Consider the following 25,878-nt stretch of genomic DNA (forward strand, 5'->3'; position numbering starts at 1 on the left):
TCTGCTAGTGTTTCCAGCCTTTGTGACTGCCATCTGCCTGGGAGCTGGAGAGAACATGCCTGCTCCTTCCCCCCCCCCACCCCGTTTTTTCTTTTAAATTGTACTTAGGCCCAGGTTCCCTGTGACCCCAAATGATGTATCATATTGGGGATTCAGATGAACAGGTGGGTTATCCTTGGCACAATAAGGAGATGAGCCCCTCACACAGTGGGCCAGCTCAGCATGTTGCAGCTGATGGCTGCTTCTAAATTAAATACCCAACATCATTGCCATTTTCTCATTCCTCACTCACTTGTGTGAGGAGGCATTAATTTCTTCAGCTGTGTCTAAGAAGTCTAGATCATTTAGCAGTGGTTTCCCTGCAGGAAGTTCCACTGCCTGTGGTGAGGAAACTGCCCTAGTTGTGCTGGTGTGCAGGAGATTCTTCTGCTTGCTTAAGTCTCCTCGGCAGCAAGATTGTCTTATACAAAACATTTCTTTTGTGATATATCTATCTCATTAATTATCTCCATATCTATTTCATTCTTAATTAAGAGGATTGTGGAACATTCGGAAAGTATTTACAGATTATTTTTTTAATCTTTAAAAAAAAAGTGGTTTTTACTATGAGTAAAAATGACTTTGCTTAATTTCTCACTATTTCTCTGCTGTTGTTCTTAACTTGGAAGGAACATTTGTCTTACCTTTAAATTTTTCTTATAGAAATGTTTAAGTATAAACATTGCAGGAAAATACTTTCTTGTACAAAACCTGCACAACTACATCCAGTGGAATTTAAAAATAACAAACTCCACCATTCATTTCATGGCAGAAATGTTTTTGCTGATACCAAATCTTGGAAAAAATTATGTAAGGTTATCTAATTATGAGCCAAACTTTCCTTGACCGTGTACCTTTTGACTTTGTAAATGCGTTCCAGGTCTTAAGCTGTATAAAATGCTTGCAACGTGGTTTGTTTGAAAGACTGTTTGGAATGGAAAATAATTTCAGAGGATGTATGCTTGTGTTTCACCAGCTTCCCCAGTCTAGAGAGATGTTTGTGCATGTTCTGAAAATGCCAGGGCTGAACTTCCTCTGAGAAGCAGGATACAACTATGGGCAATGCACACCTTTGTCCCTGTAGCCCTGCTCAGCTGGGTCTGAATATTTCTCTGCTCTTATTACTGGCTCTGCTGCTTTTAGAGCAAGAAGCCAGTAGGGAGGAAGACCCGTGAATCTGGAGTGATCGTGGATCCCTTTAGTGTATAAAAGCAAGAAGGTTTGATCATTAGTAAGAAGGCTGCCCAGTAAGACAGGACTTCGTGATTTTCACTGTTCAAGGTGTGACAGGAAATAAAAGAAAGGATAATCAGTAAGAGCATGTCTGAGGTTTTTGTCGATGTTAGGTGTTATTGAAAATTAGCAATCTTTCTGTAGTTTTTTCTTGAAATGGCTGCTGATGTAGGGACCAGTGGACACAATCTTATCTTTCAGGACTTAGGACTTGTGTCCTAAGAGTTGCCACTGGGCTGCCATCCCTTGCTCCTGGTTTTCCACGCTGCCTTTTCATAGGAAAAAGGCAAGTGGCAGCGTGAGCACAGCATAGCACTTTTCATGGGCCAGTGGTAGCAGAAACATTAACTGGTTCAGAAACAACTCATGACATCTGACAGCTGTGTCAGCATAGGGAATGGGCTGAGCTGGGTCAGTGGTACTGATAAGACCTGTGAAAATCATGGTCTGGGAGATGCTTTTCTTGACACCTCTGCCCTTCTTTCAAACCAAGTGGGCACCAAAGCTAATGAGTTATGAAGTGTATTGGTGAGAGTATTGTGTGGTGTGATCACATTAGCCACATCTTTAAAGGAGGCTGAATAATCTACAAGCATGGAAAGAACCTTGGATGATCCCTAAATACCCTTTCCTGTCCATAGCAAAATCCCATTTCCATGTGTTGAGCAATTTGTTAATCCTTGTGCTAACTCTAAAACTTTTATAGGTAATGGACTCTACTGCTGCTTTACCTTTGGGTTTAAGGTTGTTTTTAAGCCTTATGTTGTTTATATCCTGTGTACAGAGGATATAAAGAACAGATTATTCCTCTCCTTTTTTAAGCCAACTGTTACCATGCCTCCTTTTAGTTTAGTGCTGCAAACTGGAATTTACATTTGGACATTTCTGCAGGAAGTCTTGGGAAGGTGCAAGTAAAGAAAGTTTTTTGTCAAGAATCCTGAGGTAGCATTTGCTAATAAGACAGAAAACAGTACAAATGGTCACATTGGACAGAAGAATAAAGCCCATATGGGAGTGATTCTTCAGAGAAGTGGGAATTTCACTGTGGCTTTCCTCTGAGTTCTGAGGGGGACTCCCTTGTGTCTGAGGCACACTGGTATGTTTTCAAAGGCCCTGGGGAGCTGCAGTGCCAGGAGAGGTCCTCCCTATGGATAGGGCTGTACTACCCATTCTGGTGATCACAACCACAGATCACGACTCTGAAGACAGCCAAAATGCATCAACCAACTGCAGGATCTTTGCTGTCCGTCAGTGAATTGTGCCTGCCCCAAAACTGTCTCCTTGCCCCGGTGGACTAATGCATAAAGAGTTCATGAAGATTTTGAGTTCATAAAAGCATGTTAGTTTCCAGCAAGGCAGGGTTGAAGTTAGAGCTCCTACAGAGATGTTGAAATGCTGTATTGTGTTGCATGGTGTGTTCACCTGTGTCTGTTTTCTTTCCTTTCAATTCTAGTTTTAAAAACATACAACTGCTAGTGGCTTCCTTGTGTGGTCACAGACGCTTTTTGTCCCTGAAACCAGCATCAGTTGTGGACCAGAAAATAAAAGCCTCATAACAGTGCCCAGTGTTCAAAGGGCCCTCAGCTGGAACTAATGGCACCAAACTGAAAAAAACAACCCCAAAATTAAAATTAAAATTCCCTCTGTAAGGGAATAAATTCATAGTAAATTCCTTTCTGAGTAGGAAATGTTTCTTATTAGTTCCTTTAAAAACAAGTAATATAATAAATTCGTGGGGGCAAAACAAGTTGGATGATTGCCATCTCGTGTGTCTGTCAAGACTTACAGAAGATCAGCAATTACTGTGAAAACAATTTCATTACAGAATGTTTAATAAGGAGACTTAGCAAAAGTGTTAAACTCTGGAATTGTTTGTTTTGTTACCTTCCATTCAGCTCCTCCTATTCTCAAAGTTTCATCGGATGTGGGCTTGTTCAGTGTGTTGGGTTTCCATATGCTGTGCTCTCATCTGTGGGCTGTGTTGTAGGTTGGGACCCAAATGGATTGTAAATGTCTTGCTCAGGAATCCAAGCTGAACCCTTCCCAAAGTTTTTGTAGAAAATCAGTTTCCTGTGGGGGTGTCAAGGTTTTTAAGGTTAATACTACATGGAAATGCCTCCAGCTTTTTTAGCAAGCAGGAAAAAATAATTCTGGTATTCTTATGCAATCTGAGTTAAATTTGTGCTCTTGATGTGCAATAAGTACAATTATATACCTCATTAAAATGTCTTGTTAAAAAGGACAAAAGGTTTTGTATTCTTTGAGTTTGAATTAATTTCTTTTGACATTAAAGTATAGTGCCAAAGATTTTCAGTGTTGTGGGAATTATTATTGTGAAAGCAGTTCTGAGGGATTTAAAACAGTAAGAGCCTGGGTATGCTGCCCAAATATTGTGACATTAAAAAGAAAGGTACAGAATACAAATAAATTCTATTATAAACTGTAGTTCAATTGAGTCATTTTTGTGCGACTTGTTCATTGTGAACGAAAGGTTTTCTATATTTCTGCATCTGGAAGGATGAAACATACAGGTAAGCAAATAGGTTTCTAAAAGGGCATGTCTATTTTAGGAATAAGGTTATCTTTCTCAAAAATATTTTTTAATTGGTGTTCGTAAACTGTATTATTTATGTGGCATTTGGAATGCTTTTTGCTTCTTAACGCATTGTGACATTTGCGATTGTCACAATGTTTTTGTGATTGTTTGCATAGGAACATACCAATTCTCAGTAGGTTTATGTAGTTCTTAGGGTTTATTCGTGAGGAAAAGGTAGCACAGTTTGTCATTTGTTGGAGTTAAAATCATCCTGGTTTTGCATGTACCTCAATATCACCTGAATCTATAGGCATAGGACTCCTCACAGCTGTATTTTATGTTTCAGTATTAAATACCCTCTTTGTGCTAGTAAGATACATACAATGCTGAGAGTCAGAATTATTTGTGACATCAATCCCAACAGGGTTTTGAAATGTACTAAATAGTGTATCTGCCATACATGTTGAGAAAAGGCTTTTATTTTTTTAATTTTTTCTCCCAAATATTTTAAGAATTTTATCTGAGAGTTAGGAAGTTACATTTTTAAAAATGTATAATGGACAGTGCTGCTTTTAATTTCTTGTTGCTAGTTAGAGTAGGCAAGTTGTTTTAATTCAGAACTGGTGTCATACCATAGATTTTTTTTAAAAAATCATTTTATCTTGATGTTTCACTTTTTAATAAAATCTGAGAGTCTTTCAGATAGCATTGCAAAATATGTATACACTGATTTGTTTCTAGAGAGAAAGTTTTTGTGGGTAAATAGTTTGATCTTTTTTTCTACTTGAAAGAATTTTTTCTAGAGGTTGAAACTCCTCTGTACAGATGCTATAGAAGAACTTAGAAAGTTAGTATGTCAAAGGACTTGAAGAAAGAAAAAACTGCCAGTCATGCTTGTCAGCAATGAGCCCACAACTGTGGGGAGAAGCAGATCATCAGTGGAGGTGCTTTTTTGGTTTCTTGGTGGATGAGTCACCAGGAGGGCAAATGTAAAACTGCTATGCAAGCCCCAGCAACTTATAAGGCCTCCCTCTCCCCCCAAAAACCTCCAGTATCTTGCATCAGCTCTTCTTTCCCTACCCTCAAATCTAATGATGAAATATAATCTAAATCTATTATAAGATTTTGTAAATATTACACATGGAAAAATCACTCCTGCTTTCTGACTGTAGACCCAGTTTCAACAGCAAAATAAAACTAAGCCATAGTTGAAAAATTCCAAGTGAAGAAATGTGGCAATAATGTGTCTTCTGTTGTATTCAGATATTTTCCTGTTCCATTTAAACTTGCTTTCAGTAAGTTGTCAGTAATAAGAGCATCTAAAATTTAATTTCCCAGTGTAAAAAAAAAACTTGAGATAATCCCAAACTGACAGCACTTTCTGTGGCAGTCTTGCTGGGCAGCAGCTGGGGTGGTAGAGCAATATTTGTTAGGTGGGACTGGAGTGAAGGGGAATGTTGGGAATAGGACTTTCCTTGTTATCTTGCTTCTCGTGCCTAACAAAGTGGTTGTTGTAAGTCTACTAAGCCAACAGATTCCTGTGCAAAAGCACCAAGGGAATTAAAAGCTTAAGCAGTTTCTGCACTCTGAGGAGTTTAAATGGTTTAGTCAAGGAAAATAGGGGAAAGAATATATATTTGCTAAGGACTTTTGCTTGTTCTCAGTTAGGCTTCAAACTTACATAGTAGTTAAGAAACTCAGGGGTTTTCAACCCTTGAGCTTTCCTAGTGAATTCACATGGGGTTGTTTTAATGTGAATCTGAGAGAGAAATTTAGAAGAAAAGAATTTCTAGCTCAGGCATTCAAAGAGTATGTGCTTAGTAAAATATAATTTCTGTCTTCTGCAGTTTGGGTTATTTTTTAAAACTGCTGCGCTTTGGCTCCTTTTGTGAGTGTGTTGTGGCGTTTAATTGCACGATAAACTATTTGCACTGCAGGACTCTTGTTTCATTTAGTGCAGAAATTGTGCAGAGTATAAGGCAGAGGGTTTGGAGAAGGAAGAGAGGCTGCTGCCTTTAAGACATGAATTGGCATGCAACACAGACTTGGGTTCTGGTATTTAGCTTTCATTTACTTTAAGCAATAATTTGCCTAGCGACTTCTGCCTAAATATAAAACTTCCCAGTATTAAAGAACAAGAAAGAAAAGAAAGCAATTGAAAGGAAAAATGATTGCTAACTAGTTCATTCACTCTCCTGGTGCATAGGCTTAATTTTCAATATTGAAGCAAAATAATGCTAAAAATGAGCAGATATTTAGAAAAGCTGCATGTGACAAGCTTTTGCAAATAATTTTTTATTCTGATATGTAGTAATGTATACAGATGTCCTTTTGTTTTTCTAGATTAATTCAGAAAGTCCTGTGAAAGTCATAAAAGCCTTACAGCTAATATTCTTAAATACTTTGCCTGCTGTGTTTTCTCCTCAATAATGGAGGTGCATCAAAATAAGCATGTTGTTAATTGTTGCATTAAGAGCAAAGAAATGAGAAACTGAATAATTTTGCATTTCAAGTACCTTGTGAGCTCCTCTTGCACACACAACTGTGCCGAGAGCTGGAGAAGGTGTTTCAGCAACAGCCATGAGTGGAAGTGGTACGTGGTTGCTCTTTCCCAGTGCATCTCTGCTGAGCTCCTTTTTCTTGAATGATGGGCCAATGCAAAATAATTGCTTAATATAGTAGTTATTAGAGCAGATTGTAAATACTGAGTGTGCAGCACAACAGAAGACAAGCATGTAGCTGTCTTCCTAAGGCAAATGCAGACTTACTGTCCTGTTTTTGGGTTATGCTCCATTTGTGAATTGTCCCATTTGATTGCAGAAGGATTTCTTGCAGGGTTAAAGATAAGTGCTAGGTCATGTACTTTGTGTCAATCACAAACAGATACGAGCATAGCTATTTGTGATCCAGGTCCCATTTGATACAGAATTCACAGAGTGTTTTGAATTCTGTATCAAATGAGACCTGGATCACAAACAGCTATACTCATATCCTTATAGAATCACTAAGATTTGACTGGACCTTTGTTTCTAGATTTGCAGATAGTAGTATGTTTCCTGAAGTGATCATTAGTGCCTTTGGAGACCTGAAATCAGCATGCAACACTGGTCACAGATCACTCGCCATTTTACCCATCTCTTCAGAATCAAATAAATCAGCAGTCTTTCTTCTGTGCAATATTTTAATTTCTCCCTTATTTATTTGCTATTTTGAGCCATAAGTGTTTGTTGAAAGTTGTGCCAAGAATGGAGAAATGAAACTGGGATTTGTGTATCTATAGCAAATCTTGGCCATTGGGTTGCTCCCCTCGGCTGTGCAAGTGTGCGAGTTCCTTGGTTTGGTGCACAGATACCCTGTGTGGAGAATTATTGGTGTCTTAGAAGTCCAAAGCAATTTTTGATAGTCTCTTGCAAGTGCAAGTTAGGCCATCATTATCTTTATCAGAATGTGAGAGAAAAGTTGAGCAGAAATGGCTGCAGCAGTGATGTGTGATGGATCATGCAGCATCTCTGATAGCTGAGAAATAGGCTGCACCATTAAGTGACTTTTGCCTTTCCAGAGTGAACCAGCCTAAGCCGTTCCACACAAATTGCCACTGACCTGGTGGTTAGAAAATCCTTTTACAGAATTTCACCCCTGACTTACCTCTTTGTCAGTGAGTTATGCCCATTTCAATTGAGTGCAATGCTCCTAATAACATGTCAATTAATTTTAAACTGCACAAATCTTCACTCTGCTACCACGACTTGGAAAACAAGCTTCATCAGTTACTCTCTCTGGGGTTTTGGAAAAGGCATAATTTAGAACAGTTTGTAGGACTTTTGGTCTCCTTTTTTAATGTACAGAATTTAATTTTTGTGAGTGGTTAAAAAAAGAATAGCTTTTCTAAATAGTGTGCTGAATCTTTAAAACCATGTTGCTAAAGTTTAATTCTGGACCATTACCTCTTTCTGTAATGCTAAGGAAGATTTTGCAAGACAGTTGGTGTTCTTAGGTGATATATTATTTATTTTTGAATATTGTGATGTTTGGGTCTTAGAGTTGTTTTAAGCCATTAAAGATTAGGGAGGAAATTTAATGAAAACAAGCATAAAGGTGTTGCTGAACTGAATGTTTCAGCACTCATCTGTGTTGCACTGGCCAGAGTGAAAAAATCTGGTGTTATAAATCATATGTTAGACAAAAATGTGTAAGAAAAGCCTTATTCTATTTTTTTACTGGAACCAAGGCCCACTGAAAACAAATAGATCCAGAGGGATCAATGAGAGTTTTGTCTTGTAGAAAAATCTTGCTATTAAAGAGTCTTGCGTGGGAGAGGCCATCCAGCTTTGATCCATGTGCAAGTCTTTCTGAAGTTCAATCCAGAAACCTGGAGCTGATAGCTTTGCTGCTGTATTTTTTTGGCCAGCTCTTCTATGTATCATCGCTGGTTGGGTTTGGGTCATTGTATTTTGGGAATATTTCCCAGATGCATGTCCTGGGAATGCCTTATGCATGGAAGTAGTGAGAGGTGCTCTAGGGGCCTGCCTGTCCCCCTGCTGTGGCCCTGTGCCAGTGGGCTTTTGGCAGGGCAGCCTGTGGATCCCATGGGCAGCCACAGCCACCAGCAGTTGTGCAGCCGATCCACAGTTCAGCACGGGTGCACAAAATTCAAGTCTCAGCTCAGTTTAGGGTGACTACCTCTGCTTTTATTTCTTTCAATAATAGTTGAAGCTAGTTACTTCTCCTGCATTTTTAAGGGTTTATCCCAAAAGTCATGGGAAAGCTGACTCAATTGCATATTATTTTGAGCGAAGTGATTTAGGTCTAAGCCTTTGTCAGCTCATCTTCCATGGGAGGGGTTTTCCAGTCTCCTCTGTAAGTCCTCACTCAGGGATGTGAGCTCACGGAGGTGGAAGGTCTGTAGCTGTGCGGGCGTTTCTGGGTACAGCCTGGCCACCTGTCCCCTGGACTGCTGGGGCATTCTGGAAGGGGCTCAGTGCTGGCAATGTGAGAAGAAGTGGAAGTCTCTTGAGCTTTGGGCTAGAATTTTGTAAGAGTGTGTGGGAGGAAACCTGAAGAGTGGATCAATGAACTTGTAGTCAGCAGTGCTACTGATGCTTGCGGCCAAAAGAGCTTGGCAAAATGAGTAAAGTAGTGATGACTGCTGAAAGTGGAGTTTTGATTACTGCCTCTGCCAGTGACCTCTGCCTGTGTCTTTTTAGTTTTTCACACTACCTCGTTATTTGGGTAATATCCTGTGTATTAGAACTCAAACAGCAGAAACTCATGTTTGTGCTGAAACTTCAAAAGATTTTGAATTTCCTTACAGGCCTTGTACTGCAATGATGCAAGATGTCACTAAAATGTAAAAAGCTAAACATTGGATGTTTTTCTGTAATCTTTCCAGACTACATTAGGTGTCCTCTGTATTTGATCTTTTGTCATCTACAACCCGCACAAATTTATCCTGCACAATTAAACCATGACCCATGTGGCTCAGCATCCAAATATTTTGTCCCTGTGCAGAGGGAAATTGAGTGAGGTGCCTTATTTGAGTAAGATCAGAGGTGAAGAATTTATTTACATCTAGTTTGTGACTGGGTACATCAGGACTGCAGTGGTGGCTGGAGGGGTTGTGTCCCATCAACAAATAGGAGCACGCTTGCTAAGAAGAAAAGGCTGCACGCCTTTCAAGATAAGTAGAGAAATGTTTTTGCCTGGATATGTAAAGATAACAGCAATTGTCATGAGGTTTGCTGTCGGTCGCTCTTGGTATGCTTTCAGCTGTGAGAACGGCTACAAATGGAACAGATCATAAAGTTATCCTGGCATAGCATCTGAGAGTGAAACTCCTGAAGTATTTCCATGTAGTTACAAAGAAATGTGGAAATAATAAGGCAGCTGTTGTAGAGGCAGCAGGAGCATACTGCAGTACCATCTGTAGGCAGTCCTCTAGACCTCTCAGTGGTGAGTTAAAACAGCTTTGTTTTCTGGGGTTCACACCTAGCAATGCAGTTACTTGGACAGAATGGGAAAAGAAAGATTTTTTGACTGTAAAGGCACATATTTTGGGTAGCCTTGGCTTGAGTTTAACAGTGGAACTGTTGAAAGAAATTTCTGAAAACAGTTAATTTTTATACTTTTGCAAAAAAGCTTACAAGCCTTTCTGCCCGTTTTCCTCACTAGACTTCAGCATTTATCTAGCAGTAGTTTCCATTGTTTTTCCTTAGGTGTTAAAAGGGTCTCTGATTTTGACAAGATCTTTTGATTGTTCATAACGAATTGTCCGTGTGTCCACAGGAGATGTTATCTCCTTAATGCTAAGCTTTTTCAGCCTTTTTCAAGATGCCTTTGCACTTTGGGTGAGTTTGGCAAGCTTCTTTATGGGTGTTTGGGCAATGATTTCACAGATTGTTACTTACACTGAAGCTTTTTATGATGATGTTTTAACATGAGAACAAAACAGAGTTGTATTGCAGAGCTTCATAAGTTACTCATTTATTGAAGAGTAAGTAGCAGCAAAGAATTGATGTTTGCTTCTTCAAAGGGTAAATTAAATCCTGTCTAGCAACACCTTGTGGAATTTTCTGTAATACACATTTGTTTGGTATGAATAATACCCAAACTGAAGTTTTAGTCCAAGAAAAAAAGGACACCAACGCAACCAATGGGGATTTATTTTTTTCTTCAGAAAAATCTTTAATTTCTCAGTCTGTGATATGCTGTTAAGAGACTGAAATTTAACAAAGGTAGGATAAGGATTCTCTGTATGAATTGCAAACTACAAGATTCATGCTTCTGTGCAGACTTGGAGAGTCCAGCCTTTTAAATGGCTTCAAGTTCCATTATAAAATGTCAGTGTTTTTCACTGTTTTTTTTTAAAAAAACCCTCATGTTTTAATCCATATCTAAACTGCAGCAATGGAGAGACAATTTTTCATTTTATAAAAAAAAAAAGGCTTGGACAGATTGCAGAAACCTTTCCTTCAAAGGTTTGATTTTTAAGGCTGAGTTTCAAGTTACATTTAATTTCAATTTTGCCTGTGTATATACACACAGCATTTTGAATAGATTTTAAAAAAACATGCATTTTGAAATACATTGGACTAATAATGAACTCAAGCTTATAAATGAGTACCATATTTTAAGTCAGTGAAAATGTACTCTCAGGATCAAGATATGCTAATGGATACGCTGCTTGTGTAAAGTATTATTTGAAATAATTAACAACTTCATTGCTGAAGTAGTCTAAAATGCCCAAACCACAAGGATTTTGCACGATAAAAGTAGTGTTGGCCTTTAATATTCCATGATCATCCTGTATTTTCATTCCCACAGGATACTGGTGTAGCTCCTGTGCAAAACATGTCATTTCCACTTGAGCTGAAAAGCAGCTCCTCATTCACTCTCACTAGGAGTAAGATTTAGATACTATTTTCAGTTCAACCACCAGAAAATGAAAGTTTTAGGAATAGATGAGTATTTTGGTTGGCCTGGTTCCAGCCCTGGCCACATTTCAGTGTGGATATCCTGCCTCCATCAAGCTCTTGCAGTATCAGTTGCTTGTGGGTTAGGGGAGTTCAGGACAATGTCTCTGCTGAGTGGACAAGAATTAGAGAGTCTGGGTTCTATTCTCTTGTGTCCTGGACCTTCTCTGTGTTATGTCCCTAGGTGTGCTCTTGAAAGAGATGAGGTGAGCAGGAAAACGAACAGAAATCCTGGGATGACTAGTGCCTTTAAAGAACTGTACTTGCAATGTATATAGCACATATAGTGCTAACCATCTGTAGGATGGGCTTTATGAAACTCATGGCCAAGAGAATGAAATGCTCTTGGCAGTGACATGCATCAGAAGAAATTTGGATAGCCCTTGTGGAAATTTTCTGCTATTTACTTGTTTGAATGGGGCAGTGTGACAGCTCCGTGCTTGCCATTTTACTTGCTCTTACTCCCTTGCTTCCACAGTCAAGATTTGAAAAGCAGATAAAGCATGTATAACTCAGTTCTGTGTACTTTGAAAATTTCTGTGGGTTTTCAGGTTTTAACAGTGATTTTTGGCAAGGCTGTGCATGCAGCATTTCAGAGAGTGACCTGCTGAGTATCTGTCTTGCCATATCCAGATGCAAACTGATTATGTACAAAGAATGTGAAGCAGTTCAGTGAATAAGTGGATTTAGCAAATGTATGTAACAACCTCTGACCTAATGCTGTAGGCACTGTTATAATGAAAATAATTTACTTGGTGTGGCAATTACCAGATATTTCTCAGGAATGGGGCTTCTTAAACTCCACTGTGAGACTGACATGAGATCAAAGTGTAGCTTTTCCATGTCACATGCAAGTAAATGATTGAGTAGCCTTTGTATATTAAAAAACACAAGGTTGAGCATAGGGGATAGCATTTCTTTCAGGTATATTTCAACGGTTGTAAATATTAGCATGTATCAGCAGCCTTTATTCCCTGGCAGACTTTTTCTTGCCAACACTCCTTAATAATTGGAATCTTTTGATTATCAGTGCTGACTCACATGTCCTCATAGCTGCGTAATTCAGATCAATGTTTTTGTGACTCGTGGTATGCTGGCATTACCAGGCTTCCCACTTGAAGAGAAGTACTGGATGATTCACATGCTTGGGTTTCCTCAGGCATCCACAGCTCACTGTTCTACGAGAGAGGACTGGACAGACCCTTGCACTGACCAAGTGTGACAGCCCTGCTCCAGCTCACAGGCTCTTTACTGATTGAAACCACTTGTGTTACAGGTTGGGGTTACTTTTAACCTCTGCTAAGGAATCAACGTTTTCCAGTATATAAAATGGTTTTACTGTTAAGCTTAATTGTTAGAGTTGTTTGAACCTGGTTTCGTGTTTGTTTGATGCAGTTCTGTCAGTGGTCAGTGGCTGCACATGTGTGCACGCACAGCGGGCCCTGAATCATGAGCCTGGTAGTTCTCGGTGTTGGCATAAAATGCCCTGCTTGGAGCTGACAGAAAAGTGTCTCCCTGTTCCCGAAGTGAAGTGCTTTCCCCCCAGATATGCAAAGGTGAGATGGAGCACCAGTGCAGGCAGATGTGAATGGTTCTGGGTTGTGGCAGGAGGAGGGAGTTTAGGGAAACCCTGATGGTGCTGTCGGCAGGCTTTTGCCTAACTCACAGGGTTGCTCTCTGCTGCTTTTAGCACTGGCTTTGTTATGTGAAGTTGTGAAGCTGTACTAGTTTGAAAACAAACCAGTGGGAGGCACCAAGTCAGAATAACAATTTAATAGGGAAATAAAAGGAGGGGGAAAGAAAAAAACAATAAAAGCAGATAACACTGGGTTAAACTGACAGAGTTAGGATACAACCTGGCACCCTGTTAGTCAGGGTGGTGGTGGTAGCAGTCTGGTAGAATGGTGGCTGCAGTCCTCTGAAGTGGTGATCCTGTAGAAAAAGAAGAGTCTGCTCCTCCTCAGAAGGTCCAGTGGTGGCTGTGTAGCTCCTGTCCTCTGGAAATCCAGTGGAAAAGCGGCTCTGGTGTTCAGAGTCCCAGCTTATATCCACGATGGGATGCTTGGTTCCTCCCTCTGGGTGGAGCATCTCACAATGGGGTAATGAGTCATGAGGCCAAGTGTTGATTAGGCTCATTAACAGAAGATAGTCCGGAGGGAGTTATCTCTGAGTCATGCGGCAGGACAATGATGGGCCATTAACAGCAAGATAGTCTGGGGGGAGGAGGCAAGGAAACACTGCCCCACCTGGTTTCAACGGCTGATGGGGATGGCAATAGAATACACTGCAACCCAGGACAGAAGCTTTGGCAGTTTATCTGTTGCTTGCCTTGCAATTTAAAATTAATGGTTGTCATAGGTTAGCAAGCTGGTGTTCGTAAATGTAAAGTGATGATCATGCAGAGCTTAAACCATGAGAATGTATTATAATTAGGTCTTTAAAAATATACTATGTACGCATTGTCTTTTGTGCATAAACTAAGCTTTTTTAATTTTGTTTTAGACATTGGAACCCTGCTTGTTCAAAATGGCTTGATTTTTAGTAAGCATTTCATGTGATGTTTAAAAAAAGTCTAAAATAAATGAAACATCTGTTTTTAAAAGACAAGATGATGGAATAAAATAAATAGTTACACTGATAGGAAGGAGGAGAGGTAAAGAACCTAATCCATGGCAAAGCCTCTTCCTATGTACATCTGGGTATGTAACACCCCAGCATGTTCCTGTTGTCTTCCCAGTCAGTAATCCTTGATGTGTTGTTTCTTACTTTGCTTTAAATATTGAAGAAATAGATGTATAGCCCTGGGCTCCAAGTCATTTTACAAATGTCTGAACAATGATCCATTGAGAGAGAAATACCTGTTTAAGAATGTAACAAAACTTGTCTGTAACAGGCAGATCAAAGAGTCTGTAAACACAAATTTAAAAAAAAAGAAAGGGTAAAGTGGGTCAGATGCATGACACAATTTTGAGATAAGCTGTTGATAAGCCACTGCTACAAGTATTTGTTTTTGAAACTATTATAAGCAGCTGGTTGAAGGGAGCCTTAGGTCACTGTGGTTGAGGTCTGAACAGTGGCATCAGAGTTGGTCGTCCTCGGGAGAGCGTTGGGTGAGGCGTGCATGGGTAGCGGCAAAAGCTTTTCAACACCTTCCCTAAAATTCAGAGGCAGTTGATAAACTGGAAAATATTTCTATGTCATCATAGACTGAGCAAGGACAAGTAAAATAGCTGTGCATTCTGGGGTTGGGCTGAGATGGAAACTGTAGCAAGAAAATTTCCTTTAACATAGGAGCCTGTGATGGTCATCTTCTTTTTCACTCTGAATGAGGTGACTGCACTGAACTCACACATGCTCTCACAGGGTCCCACAGCCCGCATGGAGGTGTGAGCACCTTTGAGCTGGGTTTGCACATGAATGACCAGCAGCGACCATCTATGTGGCAGGTAGCAGCAGGGTGACAGAGAATGGACAAAACTGTGTGCTAGCCTGATACAGAGGCTGCCACAGCAGTGTTAATGGCTGAATGAAAAAGCAGAGTCCCAGGTCTACCTTTGCCTAACAGGTGAAAACCTTTCCCTTGAGGCTGCAGAATGGCCATTTCAGCCTGTCCACAGGATTAGGGTATAATTATTTCTGATTATACTTCTTTTTCTACTTACGGAAAACAATCTTTTTCTACTTACGGAAAGCAGCTCATATTCAGTTTTTGAAGTTTAGTTCTTGCAATCTGAATTAGACCTGCCCAGTGTGTTTGTGAGGTCAGTGCTCTTGGAGACTGCAGTGGAAACTTGTCTGGAGAGAGCTGGGGAGAGCTGGAACAATGTCAGATTGTGCTGGGAAAAGCTGCTTCATGTGGGATGTCTTCAAGGAGCAATTATAAAAATAACACTTGCTGTCAGCCAATAGAGCAGAGCAGTGAGTGGATAAAAAGTACAAAAATCTGCTCTGTGTTCCAGTATCTGAAGATGTAGGGCTTTTCTATTGGAAGTTTGCACAGAGCACAGTAGTTTAAAACAGCAACTCTTCTGAACAGAACATTTCAGATTTTAAGATTTACAAATCAGAGATTTGTTTTTTAATAATTGCTAAAAAGTATGTGTTTTTACAACCATAGAAAAACTTCTGACCTGCCAGAAGGCATGCAGGCTTACAGATCTTGCTCCTTCTCTCCTTCTTATGGATGTTTGGTAGGGAACGTGGTGCAATTCCTCTACAGAACAAGTGTGTTAAGGCTACCTGCTGAAAATGCATTTTCCACTCAGCATAGTGTTCTTGCCTCAAAAACCATTGAACAGGGCAATTTTCCATGACTGGAATACTGCTGCAGGCCACCTGATCAGGAGGAGGAGTCGATGAGGCCTTCTACAGACAGCTGGAAGTACCCTCATGATCACAAGCCTTCACCACTTTCTTCAACCACTCTGGTATCTTCTGGGAAGACAGCATAGCTGGACACACAGGCCAGGAGAGTCCTGCAGAGCTATCAAAAACTATCCTGGTGATAGTTTTTGACAAAAGTGATGGAGGAGCCAGCATGGAGGCGTGTGATGCTAGATCTTGTACTAACAAACGAAGAACGACTGGTTTGGGATGTGAAGGTTGGGGGCAGCCTTGGCTGCAGTGACCATGACATGTTGGATTTCAGGATCCTGTGTGGAGGAAGCAGGGCGAAAAGTAGGGTCCCAGCCCTGGATTTCAGGAGAGCTGACTTTGGCCTCTTCAGGGAGGAATCCCATGGGTTAGGGCTCTAAAAGGTATGGGGTGGGTCCAAGTGGTTAAAGTTCAAGCATCACTGCTCCAAAGATGACCAGGAGACTGGAGCATCTCTTAGGAGGGGACTGAGGCACCTGGACCTGTTTAGCCTGAAGAAGATGGAGAGGGCATTTTATCAATGTAGGTGAGTATCTGAAGGGAGGTGTCAAGAGGATGGAGCCAGGCTTCTTGGTTGTGCCTCATAACAGGACAAGGGGCAACAGGGACAAAGGAAAACACAGGAAGTTCCATCTGAATATGAGGAAAACCTCTTTACTGTGAGAATGGCAGAGAACTGGAACATCTCCTTCTCTGGACATATTTGAAACGTTCCTGGGCACAATCCTGTACAACCAGCTCTAGGTGATCCTGTGTTAGCAAGGAGATTGGACCTAGAGGATCTCCAGAGGTCAGTCACTTCCAACCCCAGCCATTCTGTGATTCTGTGTGATTTTGGACTAATTCTGTTTATCATCCTGAGGTTAGATTTGGCAAGCAACATCTGTAACCTACCACCATGAAAAAATTATTTCCAATACACTCTTCATTACACTTTCCTTAAAAATTTTGCTGTCACTGGACGATTACAGTTTTCTGCTGGAGAATTAAAGAAAAATTGTAATATAAATCGACAGCCTTAAAATGCCTTGAAATATCAAGGCATGCAAGTTGTTTTGATTTATATGTGTGCCTGTTCAGCAGTGCACAAGCAGAAAATACCAGTTCTTTCCTTGCTGGCTTGCTGAAAAGCATGCAGCCCAAACTGACAACAGTTTTAAGGATTTAAATGAAAAATTACCATATCACATTCATATGCAGTGTCTTTAATTTGGATGAATCTTGGAGACTCCTAATAGTGTCTCATACAAAGTAGCTTAATTTCAGAATTGCATATCACTAAGTGTAATCTGCCCATCAAAAAGCTATGTGCACTGACCCTGTGAAAGGTAAAATCAGGAAACAAAAAAATATTACAGTGTTCAGTTTAAGCTGCTGGGGAAATTTGAGTAGGCAGCGTGTTCTGAGGATTTACTTTTGGATAAAGGCTAATCTGCCACTAACATCTGTGGTTGCTGGAGAGAGGGACTGTTCTGTTGGCACTTCTGAGCAGGGTCCTGATGCAGACAGTGTGAAATGCTGGCTGGAAGGAACCCAAGACCGTCTCCTTTAACTGGAGAAGGAACCTGATGAGAGTACATGCCTGTACCTGCAATTAATCTATATAAATACCCTTAATTAATTGTGTAATAAATTTGACTACTCTGTCAGCTTCCATCTTTTGCTTGGAACCATTAACAAAGAACTCAGAGTCTGGTTGCACAAATAACAGAGAAGCTTGTGTCTACAAAATTTATTTCTATTGTTATCATCAAAAAGCAAAATTACAGAGAGGCGGTTTCAGGTTGGTTGGCTGTATGTGTGCTTGAGAAACATCACTGTATTTTGAGGGATGGTATATCCTTGCTAAAAATTTTTAGTCTGCTTGTTCAGAATAAAATGTTCATGTTTCCATATGAGGAGCAAGCAGAGCATTTGCAGCATTAAACAGCCTTAGTATTTCAAAGTATAGAAAAATATATGGAAAGTTAACTCTTTGGGAAGATAGTAGCATCTATGTGAAAGTCCAAGCTGCTCAAGATTGCCTTTTTCCAGCAGCCAGCGAGAGGAAACACATCATGGTAATGCTGTTGCTTGGTGTCAGCAAGCATAGGCACAACAGGAAGCATAGCCATGACAGGAAAAGAGCCCAAGAGGAGAAAAATCCCTATGGGGTACATCCTGGGACACCCAGGGGCTTTGTGTGCCATTTCTGCCCCACAGCAGGGGCCATCCCAGGCACTGCCCATGGGTCACACAGGAGCTGAGCACCCATGGCCTCCACGGGAGGGCCTGGCAGCTGGTGGGTGCCCAGCTTTTGCCAACTGCCTGATTCAGCGCTGGCATTTTTTAAACAAACGTCTCCCATAACAGACCAGGGCTGTGAACTCAGATTGAATTTCAGCTTGGTTGTGCCTCTTCTCCATCTGCTTCTCCCTAGGCTGTTGGATAAGCTGGTGGCTTCTCACATACCTGCCATAGCAGCGTTGTCCCCAGAGCTGCCAGAGCCTGGTGTGCCTGGGAGGTTGTGCCCATGGGGAGCAGTCTGAAGTGCAGCTGCTGTGCATGTTCTGTGTCTGGGGTCCAGTGCAGTCGCCTGTGCTCCACACCCCTGCACCAGGCAGAGCCAGGGCTGCTGGCTGGGGAAGGACCATGCAGGAGCGGGTGGTATGGGCAGTGAGACTGAGTGAATTGGGAGCATCCAGGGACAAGGGGAAGAATGTTGCTTTGAAGCTCAGAAAGGGTACCAGTGGTGTGCCCAGACATCCATCTGGGGCGCATCCCAAATGCCTTGCTTTCCTGCCGGAAAATAAAATAAGCAAGGCCGGTGATTGTTGGGGTCTCCTCCCCTGCCGTGTATCCCTGGCAGAGGGGCCCTGAGGGCACAGACACGGGGTTTCCCTGCCCCTGCTCAGCCTCGTTCCCATGGGTTGGTTTGTGTTCCCTGCGCGGGCAGAAGGACCCTCGGTCCGTGACTGGAACAGTTCCTGGGCAGAGCCCCGGCCATGCGGGTGGGGAAATAAACATCTCTGAAACAGCTAGCAAGAATCTGTCTGTCCATATATATTTCCTTTCCACGGGACTCCTGGTTTGATATATGCATGTTGCAGTATCCCCACTGCAACAGGTGATAGAGGGAAGGGCAGAATACAAAAGGCCAGAGTAACTAAAGAAAACAGTAGAGGAAAGAGAATGGCAAATGCTGCTGGTTAATTGAAGCTGTCCTTATACAGAGACTCAATCTTGCTTTTCATCAAGCAGTAAGATAAAAAAACTATTTGATGTATCTTGTGACCAAGTCTGAAACTTGTAGGAAGAGAAAGTAGCCAGAGCTCATTCAACTCAAAGCAGAGGCCACATCCAGAGAATAAAGGGCTTGCTTGAAGACATTTGTCTTTGATTAGTAAGAATTACCATTCCAAAACATTTGATTTTTTCAGTAATTGTTTGACCTGACATTTTCACACTGTGCAGGTACGTGTATATATACATATAAAAATAAATGAGAAAAAATAGACTATTCAGTTGTGCTGTTTGCTTATATGCAACATAATACTTTCTGTCATGCTGTTGTAGCTTGGGAGCCAATCCATGAACGTGGCTTTCCTGAAGCAGCCCTTGCCCATGGAGAGCTGTCACAGAGACTGCACCTTGCCAGCCAGGAGACATTGCTAATCTAGGTGTATTTTCAGGAAAACAATTTGAGATTTCCTTTTATGTCTGGGGCAAATAGGCTTTGTTCTAACCCCAGTGCCTGTCTGAGGTTTGTTTGTGAACATCTGGGAGCTCCAGGCACAGGAGAACTGGCGCTCGTGCTTAAAACCTTCTGATACCTGTTGTTTGTTTGGGCGTTGTCTGAGTGTGTGAACATGGTGCTCTTTGCTTCATAAAAGTGGCAGAGTGAAGCAAATAACAAAGTTAAATTTCAGTGCTGAGACCATGGTAATTTTTCACACAAGAAATAGTGTTTGCTCAAGTGGTGTGCTGGGGTCTTTTATTTTGTTTATGTTCCAGTAATGGTAGTTACCTGAACTGTTGTTGTTAGGGCTAATATTAAGTACAATTTTCTAAAGATATCGCAGCTTCTGTGGTGGAAATGTTTTACTAGACAGGGTACTTAAGAAATTCTCGTTTCACCTGTGGTTAAAATCTTACATAGTATGAAAAACCCTAACTTGCTTAAGGATGGCAATGTTAACTAGCAGTGCTTCTGAAAAGCATAGCAACTACCAATCTGTCTCTGGTGTACTAATGTTCTGAGTTGAAACAAATATGCGTAGTAGAAAACTTCAAATACAACAAGCGTTTTGTGGGGGGTTTTTTAAGAGTTTTTTCTTTGTTTGTGTAGAGATGTTGACATCTCCTGGAAGAGTGAAATGCATTTAACCAACAATGTGTCTCTTCTCTCTTAGATTACAGAAGTTTGTGGAGCCAAGCGCGTGGGTTATTTTGGTCCTGCTCAATTTTATATTGCTTTGAAGTTAATTGCGGCAGCACAGTCAGGGTTCCCAGTACGGATTGAGAGCATTAAGAATGGTAAGTAGCAAATTTTGCTTGCAGTGCTATGTACTTGTTTCTCACTTTCTTTAATGCTTGTCAGCTCTCCATGGTGGTAAACTCTTTCTTCTTACGTTTCTATCAACAATTTTAAGGAGCAGAGAAAGAGTGGAAGGTAATGTTACATGCACTGAGTGAGTGGTAGAAAATTGCAGTGAATTACATATATGGGAGATCTGTGATGACATCCACCTCTGGAAAAGGCATTACAAAGGAACAGCAGGAATGACAGATGATCAGTGTGGGAGAGGCATTTCTCTCTCACCTTCAGCCTCTAATCTTGACAGCTGTCCAGAGTAAGAGCTGATAGGTGCTTTGGGTGGAGGCACATGGTGGGGGACATGGGCAGGTCAAGAAGTCTCTCTTTGCAGGGCAGATTGTAACACTTGTCTGCTTCAGCAAATAATCCCACTGAAATAAACGGGTAATGCTGATAAAATCATAGTGCTTACTGTGAATAGGTATGAAAATGTGTATTAGATGTATTTTAAAACAGCTTTATTCTTCCCGATGAATTGACAGTAATATTAAATGTACCATTTTTTGTGGAGAAGAAGGCTTTTTGAAAGAGTCTTATCTAACTCAAGCGATGAAGAGAGGAAGCAGGTCCCTTCAGCTGTGAAACCTTGATAGCAGCTTGGAGGGAACTCTGTGTTCTTGCCCTGGTGATGCACACTCTGCCTCAGCAGAGCTTGGGCTTCAAAACGCAGGGCTTTTTGCTTGAGCTTGAACAGGTTTGAACCCTTAGCTCCCATATCCCAGGTGGGCATTCAAGCCATATCCTGAGGCTGTGCTTGCACCATCTCACTGGATGGAGGAGCAATGCAACCGGCTGCAAGATCAGAGAGAAGGCTGGAAAGGCAGGACCTACTCACAGTCCTGCAATCAGGTCACTGCTCCCAGCACAGCTTTTGCTCTGCTATCCCTGGTAAGGGCAACGAAATGTCAAATTCATGTGTGTTGCAAGGCACAGGGAGATGGTTCCCAGGTCTGCCCCATCCCAGGGAGGGAAGGCCAGAATGACAAACACATGCTGACCTGTGACGCTGAGCTCTCACGGTGCAGAGCTCCTGACCAAGTGGAGGGGATCAGATGCAGCTGGCACAGTTTGGTTCATTGCCTTGCTGGAACAGGACTTTGAATCAAGGGTGAAGAGGAGTGGATTTGTCTGTCAGTTTTCCTTACAGACAGTTTGTGCACTCTCTCTTGCATTGCTGTCCTTTTTTAAAGATGTTAATCAAAAAGAAAAAAAAAACCAAACCAACAAAAAACCCTCAACAAACTAAATTAGAAATCTGAACTGAGATTTATTCTGTTTTACATGTTCAGCATATGCAAATAATCCACAAATCTGAGTGAAAACAGGTACTTGCAGCCCTTGTATTGATATCCTGCTTACTTACTGTTTCAGTACAATTTCTGTACAACTGCTTCCAGTGCTAATTACTTTTTTTCTAGAAAATATATGAGTGCCTTTAGAATGGGGTGAGAAGTGTACCAAACTGCAATTGATTTCTTTTTCTTCATGGTTATGGATGAATGGCTTTGCTTGGTTTTGAGCATTCTGTTAATTTTAATTGTATTGATCTTGTAGGGTGACTGTGCTCAAAAATAAATGGTGTTTCTGCAAAATAATTGGGAATTGTCTTAAAGAGTGACAAAGTGTCACTCTCTTGCTCTGCACAGCAGATGCAACATGGGACCTTTTGACACAGCTGTCTCTCTAGGCCTTGGTGTGATCCCTGAACCCTACCATTTTTGATTTGTTCCTTTTATGATGGCAGCGTTAAGCGTACTGTGATCCTGACTGATTAATTCATCCGTCCCGCAGTTTCTGTGGGAAACTATTCTTTTCATTACAGGCAAGGTTTTGAAGGCAGGAAATGAGTTTGCTGCTTGCTTTAATAACATGCACAAGGCTTATTTCTTTCTCCTTCTCTTTGCATGAAGAGATTATATATTAAGCTAGTGAATGTAGCTTTGTGTAACATTCACATTTTTATTAAGACATAAAATAATCAAAGGAGTCCCACACTTAAAAATGTTACAAAATATAAGTAGCAGTCTTTTATAGATAAACTTTTCATTGGTTTTACAAGATGATACTGCTTAAATGTTCTGCAGTCTTCTTCTGTCTGTAGTCTAAATTGAATTTTTCTCTCTCTTCATAAAGAGTTGCCTCTGCCGCGATTTATGGCGCTGAAAAATGACACTGAAGTACGATATGGGACTCCAGCAGAATTCCACGGAGTTAAATTTCAGGTTCCACATGCAACTTTGGAAAAAAATTCTTACAAAAGAACAGATGAAGGGGACAAACAGGTAACAGGCTTGTCTCCTTCAGGCCAACATGTCATTATGCATCCTCCTTTTGGGTCCAGTCCTGTAAATGATTACACTCACAGGCGCTTATTCAATTTTCCAATACTAGGCAGGAGATGAACTCCTGATGTGCAAATAATCCCCATCACGCTTGTATTCTGGTTTTGATGCATCCCAGTTGCTTCCCTGAAGAAAATTCTCTGTATGAGCTAGTATAAAGCTGTCAGCCCTGTAATATTCTGTGTAAGTTCTTTCAGTGTTGTCCTCTTACTTAATCCAGCACCGTTTCTTGGAGAGGAATAAGCAAAAGCAGCAAAGAGAAATCTGTCTGTGAAACAGAACAGGAAAGTGAGTGATTTCCCATGGCCAAATATGGTTCTTAGTCACTCTAGAAATACTCAACTGGAGATGAGGTATTGAATCATGAGCCGCTATTTTTGGGTGGGGTAAGGCCCCCAAGTTTTCTTTCATTTCTGTCTCCCTAAGGAATAGTCCAGAAGAAATCTGCTCTTCTTTTGTCCCGAGTGAAACATTGTCCCAGCATCTGTTGTTCTGAGATGCCAGTTTCATAAAGCATCCAAGGGACATTCGTATTACCTGTATTTAGGAGAGTAGAGAGCACTTGTTCAGATACAAGAAGCTTCACAGTGCCACATAATTTTCATAAAGACTGATTTGCATAATTTTCCCCAGGCTTGACACCTTCTCCTCTGGTACTGTATCAGGTCATGTTGTAAGTGCCTGATGGAAGCACTTTTATCTTCCCAAAACGCGTGCTCACGTTTATCACACGGTGCGTTGGCGTCAGTAATGGCATTCCCAGCCTGAGGTCAGCCAGCAGGAGCAAGCTGATGACAAGATACACAGGTGGAATAACAGGATGAGGAAGATGAGCATGTATGCCTGTCTCTCTGTGTACTGACACCAGGGCAGAACACTGCCCTCAAACCCCTGGCTCCATCTGGGTTATCTGTGTTGTGTTATATTTTCCTCTTTATTCGGTAAAACCTTTCAGGCTTACATCCTTTTCTCAAGCAATCTCAGTAAGTCAAAGGAAAGAGAAAGCTTACCCAGTGACCCTACAGATCCACAGTGTTTAAAATACTGATTCAGAGATATAGTTTAATTTTTTTGTACATTTTTTTTGTACAAAAAATGATCTCCCACAAAGAATGCACTCACACTATGTAAATTCAAAGCTATCCACTCACATTGTGCTTTCTACATATACTATTTCTGGCATCTTTGGAAGTAAAATATATTGAGTGGATCATTGTGAAGCTTTGCTATAGTACTGCTATGCTTTACCCCTTAAAGGCTCAGTACCAAATCCTGCCTTGTCTGTTTTAAGCCTTTTCTTGGAAATAAAGGGCCTAAGGATGCTGCAGTGTTGGTTTCTTGATTGTCCATCATATTGTATGCACTTGGACCACTTTGCAGCATTACTTGGTTATTTCTTACAATTTTTGTCTCAGAAGTGTGTTTTATGTTGGTATGTTTTTGAAATAGGAACCCAAGTCTCCTCCAATGTCTCCAATTTGCTCACCTCCTGCTTCTCCGTCTACCTACCAGAGAATATCCCTAAGTTATGGATATGGTAAAGCAAGAAGTGGGCTGGAGCAGCAGCATGGAGGTAGGATAAAAATGGCAATACACATTGTATTAATATATTTTTTCTTTTTTTTTTCCCTTATCAGAAGTATCCAAATTCTAAATGCAAGTGACAATCAGCCTAATGATGTTAAAATTCAATTAGACTTGTGTTTTGGAAAATTATTTGATCAATTTATTTTGGTTGTTCAATCCTGTCTTCCTCTTCACTTTCTATTAAATTAGATTTATGTGTGACTGCTCACAAATGCTAATACCTAATCTCTGACAAGACTACATGCAATATACCCCAGTGTCAGAGAACCTGCAAATATTGTCAGAGTGCATGATGGTTTTGGTTTCATTAGAGGGGGAGAAAAGCCTGCTCCCAATTTCAGTAGCCGCATATTAATTTTCAGATTGGAAGCGAACCTTCCTTTGCAGGAAAGGATAATAATATCTCTGGTTTTGTGACAGAAATTATGGTAGGATGAGAGTATAAAAGCAGCCCCACGGTGTAACTTAGGCAATTCAGACAAACACGAGGCACTGCATAGATGTTCTCTCCTTCATTTTGATGCCATTAGAGTAGGAGGCAAAACATTCAGTTTTTAATAAGAGGCTAATGGGGCAGAATACAGTTTAACTATGGCTTTACAAGTTCATTTTAATAGTAAAGCACCTGTGCTCTCATAATTGCAACATGTGGTGACCAAGTTGGTGGCAATAGTAGGCACTGGTGTATGCCATCATCCCTCTTGCTTTACATTAGTGTGTTTGCAGTGAGTGAAGAGTGAAGCATGCTAGTAATTCAGCTTTTGTCCTTATTTATAAATGAGTGAAAAAAGAGCTATTCAACATGTTGAAACTCAGTACACCTGTGATAAGAATGTGTTTGACTCTATAAAGTGGCCTCCACCTGAAAATTGTACCAATACTGAGTCACAGGCATTCCCCTGCTGCTTAGGTAAACTGCAGCTTGTTCAGAGGCAGGATTAATTCTGAAACAAGCACACTAGTGTGGTTTTCTGGTACAATGCATGTTCTGCCCCAGTGAAGTAGACACGTGGCAAAGAGGCCACGCTGTGGTGAGCCGGGCAGGGGGCGTCCGTCGGGACCGGCTGACCAGGTACCTGTCAGGTGCTCTGCTGGTTTCTGGGACTCTGTCCCAGATCTGTCAGTGCTATGAGGGAGCATTTTGGGTGTTGGGGTCTTTTTTTCCTTCTGAATTTGGTTGCAAATATAACTTCTGTGAAATTTCTCATGGACTCAGCAGCTATGCAGAGTGAGCAGGGACAGCAGTGTCCAGTCCAGCTGCCAACTTCTTCCAAAATTAATTATTTAACTGCTCAAATTTTCAAGGTAATAAAATCTTAGAGGTATAGAACAATGGTTATTTTTCAGAAAGGATTTCTTCCTGTTTTCCAGAACAGTGATCTGTCCTATTTTAATCCTGCTGAGAATACTTCAGCCAAACATGTTCTCAGTGGCAGTGAGCAGTTAACATTTTATGGCCTGTGCTGTACCAAGTGCCGGGCCTAATGCAAGACCTGCTGGTTCTTCCTGTACATGACTGTGTACATTTTTCTTTATAGTTTAGGAGGTTTTTCGTGCTAGCAAGCACACAGCAATGCGGCTTCATGCTTAAATGTCCCCTCTGAGGGCATCTAAATGTATCCCACATTCCACCTTCCTTCCTTTTCTTTTTTTAATCTGAAATTAGCAGTTACTTGTGCAGGAATAAAAATAGATACCAATACAGGATAGGAACCCTTAGGA

The 25,878-nt window shown here is 41.0% G+C and overlaps 1 protein-coding gene across 1 annotated transcript in view; it reads left to right on the forward strand.

The window, feature by feature from the left end:
* Positions 1–25,878, forward strand: part of REPS2 (RALBP1 associated Eps domain containing 2) — a gene marked incomplete at its 5' end in the record, with an annotated part of 91,020 nt that overhangs the window by 14,456 nt on the left and 50,686 nt on the right. The window contains 3 exons of the mRNA XM_082278119.1: positions 20,043–20,166; positions 22,361–22,509; positions 24,019–24,142. Of these exons, the coding sequence (XP_082134245.1) occupies positions 20,043–20,166; positions 22,361–22,509; positions 24,019–24,142 (397 nt within the window). The remainder of the gene's footprint in view (positions 1–20,042; positions 20,167–22,360; positions 22,510–24,018; positions 24,143–25,878) is intronic.

The sequence above is a fragment of the Coloeus monedula genome (assembly GCF_965178545.1).
Source record: "Coloeus monedula genome assembly, chromosome: 3".
NCBI lineage: Eukaryota > Metazoa > Chordata > Aves > Passeriformes > Corvidae > Coloeus > Coloeus monedula.